This window comes from Lontra canadensis, unplaced genomic scaffold (genome assembly GCF_010015895.1).
Source record: "Lontra canadensis isolate GAN:19392208 unplaced genomic scaffold, GSC_riverotter_1.0 scaffold136, whole genome shotgun sequence".
Classification (NCBI taxonomy): domain Eukaryota; kingdom Metazoa; phylum Chordata; class Mammalia; order Carnivora; family Mustelidae; genus Lontra; species Lontra canadensis.
Window position 1 is genome coordinate 1,230,551 of NW_022631130.1, and position 6,000 is coordinate 1,236,550.

A 6,000-nucleotide genomic window follows, 5' to 3' on the forward strand; every position below is an offset into this window, starting at 1 on the left:
TTGTCCAGAGTGGTGCGGGCTCCCTGGGGCAGGTGGGAGAACTGTATCCCTATCTTCAAAAGCACCCTGGTCCAGTCCCAGACTACAGGAACACTCAGCAGGTAAACCTTAGTCAGATGGGCTTATAAACACACAAAGCCTAGATGACCCTGCCTGTCAGCAAAGCTCATCAAAAAAGCAATCTATCTAGCCTCTGGAACAGAAATGAAGGGAGTGGGGGAGAACAGCACAGATGAAGCTCTGTCACCTGCCTCATGGCACAGGAGAGGGCCTTTTGAGGACCCTGGAAACCCTGCCTCCACCTGGCCTGCATGCTGCTGAGCTCAGCAACGTCCAGGCGGAGGGGCTGGCAGCCCACCATAGCAAGAGGCATCCGGCTGACTAGGCAGGCATTTTCTATTCTTGCTACACACGCCCACCCTGAGGAGCGGGTGCTGGGCCTCCCTCATGCGACATAGGGGGGCCCTGTCTGCTGCACTTGGTCTCCCGACTCTTCTCTGAAAGTGTGGCTAGGCTCTTGCTCTGGTGGACAAACTCCAGAAAAGGAAGGTCAGGGGCCCTTCATTCTGGTGACACAAAGGGAAACAGCCTCAGGAGACAGACGGCAGAAAGAGTGTCCTGGTCTTGGCAGCCCCCTGAACAAGTTCCGCACATTGTTCCCTCTGGGATTCTCCCAGGCTAATTCCCTCTGGCAGACAGAATGGTACTTACTCCCATCCCCACTCCTGCAGGCAGGGAGGTGCCCCCCTGGGCCTATTTGGGTTGGTTAGTGCCCAGTTCTGGGGGACTACAGTCTTGGTGGGCCAGCAGCTGCAAACCCCAGACCCTGGCTCAGTAGAGCATAGAGTGGCTGACCACGAGGGCAAAGGGGTGGGAGGTGGGCACTACATCAGAAAAATGCACTCATGCAGAGTAGACCAAATGCTGAACAGGAAGCAAGACTTTAAAGGCTTTGGGATGGTAGATCTGTTACCAGTGGAGAATTAAGAGACCTGTAACACCACCTCACAGGCTCGCAGCTGCCATCTGGGGGCAGGGGGTGGGGCAGCCAAGAGAAAGTAAGATGTACTCTGACCCTACCTCCAGCGCCCTAATTTCCTGGCAGTATGGGAAGACCACAAGAGGACTGAAGAACTGAGCAGGACAGCAATGCCATGGACCACGCTTAACTGTGGACTGGCCAGATCCTCAACCTTTATCCCCCAAACACACCAGAGACCCTGCCCCGTCTTGACCCAGAAGAGTGCCAACAAACATACCTACTCGATTCACAGAATCTCCCCCACCCCCAGCCTGTCTGTAAGTGCAGTCCTAAGACAAATAGAGAAGATAAACAAAAGATAGGCAAGAAGACCTCATTCCTGTCCCTTCCCAGCCCAGATATCACGGGGAGAAGGCCCCAAAGCACCAATATGAACAGGAATAAAGAGTCCAAATTTTAAGCTCTGAAAACCCAGCCTGCCCTCTGGTTGTGGTTATAAAGGTTGTGGTTACGAAGGTTTGTGGTTACAAAGTGCTTCCCAGGAGAGCTGCCCCCCCCCCCACAGTCAGCCTGGAACTCCAACCTCCACAGAAATGGGGGGCAACCAAGGAAAGTGATTGAATGGGTACCTCTGACCAACTCAGCTCCCCCAATCTAGCAGTCGGTTTGCTTTTGCTCCTCGTTCAGAGAGAGCTTGCAACCGGTTCTGGCCCAACTGGTGAGGGCAGGCAGCACTGCCTCCTCCCTGCCCCCAGCCCCAAGTCACACTCAGGCCTTTGTTCTACCTGCACACGCCGGCAGGCAGAGCCCACCCCTTTCCCTGTCAGCTCTTCTCCTGCCCTCTCCAGGCAGGATGGCGGCGGGCGGGGGCGGGGGGGGGAGGTTTGCTCACAGGTGCAGGGGGAGAGGCACTTCACTTCGCTTACTTCCGCTCCGGGTGCGTAAGCCGCCAAGGTAAGCGAACATTCCAGGTGGGCTACACACGCAAAAGAACCCACTTTCCCGCCAGACGACACCAGGCCAGCCGGACCCACAGCAGGGGCGGGCCAGATTTTACACTGGCCCATGGGACAAGGCAAGTGACAGCCCCAGGATAATGGGCTGTGACCCGAGGGAAGCTCAGACACTGCACAACCTGGGAGGCGAGGGTGGTGGAGGAGAGAAGTTGAAAGGCGAGGAGGTGGAAAGGGTGAAAATAGAGGGCAGGGTGAAAACGGGCCGCAGCAGATGAATTGAAAGCTCCGGGCGCCCAGCAGTTCGGGAGGGGTTCCAGAGAGGCTGTGGCGAGTGGGGGCCCCAAGAGAAAAGGAAACGAGGGCAGGGAGAGCAAGGAAGGTAGAGCGGGCCCAGGGCAGCCCAGCGGGGGCACGGTTCCGGGGCAGCCGCCGCCAGCTGGGACCCCGTCGCTCCGGGCGCTCACCTGGGTGTGCGCAACGCGGCGGGGTCGCGACGGTCCAGCACGCCCGGCACGCAGTTGGTGAGCTCGGTCCAGTCGGCGTGCAGCCCGCAGCTCCAACCCGTAGAGAAGCGGGAGAAGAGCCAGGTCTCGCGGCGGTTGGGTCGGTAGCAGGTGCACTTCTTCTGGCCGGGCCGGCAGTCGCAGGGCACCTCGAGGCGCACGTTCTGCACGAGGTGGCGGCCGAAGGTGGTGCCACCAGTCTTCTGGATGTGCAGGAAGACAATCACATCGTCGCCCTTCATGTCGAACCGCAGCGAGCGCTCCAGCTCGCGCACCGGGAAGTAGTACTTCTTTTCGTAGTGCGGATCGGGTGTGGGGAAGAGGTCCAGGTCGTCAGGCGGCGCGCGGCCGCCAGGCGCGCCCAGGCTCAACCCCGGGCCCGCGTACTGGTACAGGATGAGCATGAAGCACGCTGAGCCCGCCACCACCAGCACGAACTTGCTGGCGCGCTCAACCATGGTCCTGCCGCCGGCGCGCCGCCGCCGCATGTGTCACCATCGCCGGCGGCGCGGGGCGCGGGGCCTGGGAGGGCGGGGGGCGCGGGCGCAGCTGCCTTCGCCGCCGCCGCCGCCCGCGCTCCGGCCCGGCCCGGTTACTCGGCGCCCAGGCCGCCCGCAACGGCACGGGCCCCGGCCCTGCGCGGCGCCATGGCTGCTCTTCGCCCGGCCCCGGCTCCGGCTCCCCGGGCCCGACCCGGGGCTCGGCTCCGGCTCCGCTCAGGCCCCTGCCCCGGCCCCGGCCCCAGCCCGCGCCCCCTGCGACCCAGTGCCGGTCACTCCGCTCCGCGCAGCGCCGAGAACGCTCTGCGCCGCCCCGCGCGCCGCCGCGTCTCCGCAGTCCTCCGCCGCCCCGCCCCGCCCCGCCCCCGGCCCGCCCCCGCGGCGCCTCTTGCCGTTGTCGCCCGCGCCGATCCTCTGCTCCGCCTCCTGGAGCTCGCGGGGCTTCAGGCGGGTGCTGGGAGCTGGGATCCGGGTCTGTGGCTGTGGCCGGAACGCTCCGAGGCCGGCCGCCGCCGACTGGGAACCGTTTCCTGTACGAGAGTCGCGGGGAGCGACTAGGGAACTAGGGAACAAGGGTGCGGGCGGCCCTTCTGGGCTAGAGCGGGGCGCACAGCAACCGGCACCCCTGGCACCTGGGTCCTCCTCCCCCCGGAAGTCCCGGCTGCGGGTGGAATACCCCTTTCCGTGTTTCTCCGGAGGAAACCCACTGACCTTGCACGAGGGGCGCTCTGGAGTTCCAAATGCGAAAGGACCGGGCTGTGATTGGTGGGACCTGGGGGCAGTGGGGCCCGGGCGACGGGAAGATAAGGGAGGGCTGGGGGCGCAGAGCCCGGGGCGCGCGCCCGCAATCGGTATGCCCCTGCCTCATGGCTTTGGGACAATGACCCGGAGCTCCCCTTGGAGAGATAATGAGGTGTCTCGAAGAGGTCTTCGGCCCAGCTACACGCAGTCTTCTTCTTTGAAAAGAATTTCAGCTAGTGTGCTTTTTTCCCCCTCCGGGTTTATTATAAACCTAATGAAAAAAGTTATAAAGAGTTGAGCCAGTATTTCAAATTGTGAACGTCCACAAAAAATTTTCCAATTCGGTCTTTGGGAGGTCAGTCAGAGGGTCTGGCAGCCCCGGGCCTGTGCCTGTTTTCGCTGGCGCCCTCGTGGGTGCCTCCGGCTTCCTGGCCCTGTCGTGCAGTGTTTGCTTACGCCTTCCAGTTTGGGCCAGGTGCCCAGCTCCTCAGCAGAAGGCCCCCCACCTGGCCCCTGGGTTTTGGGTATGCCACATCCCAAAGTCAGGGCCCTGGCCCTTGACTGTGTCGGAGGCTGTGGCACCTCCATGGAGAGGTGAAATGACCTGCCAGAATAGCACCTGGGATGGGTTCAAATGCTCCCACCACCCCCTGTTTCCTTCCTTCTGTGCGGGTCCTGAGAGCATGTCTGGGTGGTGGGATGGGAGGGGAGGGTTGATACGGGCTTCTTGTGTCGAGTATACCTCAATAAACTAAAAAACTACATCAGAAAGCCCTCTTGGAAACAAACCCAGAGAACTGGAAACACAACAATTAACACCCCAAAACCCGACTAAGAGGGGATCATTTAGTTTTCAAGGGGGCTGAAGGAACATCAGCTCTGGACAGGCCTGTGCAGCACTCTGAACACAATACAGAGTGACATGGAACTGCCGGGGGTGACGTGGGAAGTCCAGGTGTGACCCTGGGCCCCAAAGCCCCTGCCAACACTGAAGCTGCTTTAAAACTGATCCTGGCCAGGAGAGGCCGGGGGGCATTTTGGCCCAGCCTTCCCCAGCAATGATTCACTTTTTCCAGGAGTGGGGGCTGACCCAGTGTTATGCCCGGAGGTGCCGGCCTCTGCCTGCAGTTACTTGACACTTTTTTTTTTTTTTTTTTTTTTTTTTGGTCTGAGGCCTGGGGAGTTTCCCTTCATGGGCCTGAAGGCAGCAGCCCAGACATGGAGGGCAGGACCACCCTGGGTCAAACCATTAGGCAGCCTTACCCAGATGACAGTCCTCTATCAAGTAGTAAATCATAACTGAGGATGCTCTTTATCTAGAACTACTGAGTACTAGGCACTCAATCCCATTGGCAAGCCTGTGGAGTAGACTATAATGCCCATTTCACAGAATAGAAAACTGAGGTTCAGAGGGGTAAACAGAAGGTCACATGGCTGACTGGTAGTGACCAGTCACCATCTTTCTCCGGGTGCTACCTCTGCTTGACCCACAACAGCAGGGTGGATAAAGCTTGAGCAAAAGCCTGCCCATGGTCACACTCATCCCTTGAGGCCTGAGTATCTGGGCCCAGCATGGAGGCCACAGGGTGGGCCAAGCTCCTCTCACTCTTATGATAGTCAAAATTCTGATCCTGGGCTGTCTGGCTTCAGAGTCCAGCCCTTATTCACCCCGTACTCCTCTCAGCTCCCCCAGACCAGATGCCAAGGCTGATTGGGGGCAGTGAGAGGCCACTCCTCAGCTCCCAGTGACTATCTGCTGCCAGATAGGGATGTGGGTGCAGAGTGTTCAAGAGAGAGCTGAAGTTTTATTGAAAGGCCACTAAACCCATCTGTGCTTGGCCTAGGGTCCCATCTTGTGACAATCTCAGTGTCCCAATGGGGAAACTGAGGCCCAGGTGCTTCCATCAGGGAAGCTGTTTAACCCAGCTTTGTACTTTGCCAGGACAGCTTATAGGAAACCACCTATTTAGGCAGGAAAGCTTTTATTCCTAGAATTCTCTTAGGAGGAAGAAAGTTCTAGTTGCCTCCAGGATTTTACTCAATTTTCCCCTTTGATTTAAGTGCTGCACTGGCACTGTGAGACCCCAAGGCTGTAGATGATTTTCTCTTATCTCAAAGTCAAGTCAGATGAGCCACTGATCCTAAAAGTCAGTCGACATTTGGGAACAGGATGGAATGCAGACACTGTCTGGCTAACCCTTGCCGACTGGGGGTTTTCTCAACCTTCTGTGTGTGTTGTTGAGCCCTCCGTGTCATCTCTGACAAATTGGCAGAAACACACACATTGAAAGGGAGATGTGGATTCAAGTGAGGTTCCA

The 6,000-nt window shown here is 59.0% G+C and overlaps 1 protein-coding gene across 1 annotated transcript in view; it reads right to left on the reverse strand.

Annotated features, from left to right (window-relative positions):
• The window catches only part of HS6ST1 (heparan sulfate 6-O-sulfotransferase 1), a 41,406-nt gene extending 38,238 nt beyond the window's left edge, over positions 1-3,168 (reverse strand). The window contains exon 1 of the mRNA XM_032843137.1: positions 2,403-3,168. Within this exon, the coding sequence (XP_032699028.1) occupies positions 2,403-2,929 (527 nt within the window). The 5' untranslated portion in view covers positions 2,930-3,168. The remainder of the gene's footprint in view (positions 1-2,402) is intronic.
• Between the last annotated feature and the right edge of the window lie 2,832 nt (positions 3,169-6,000).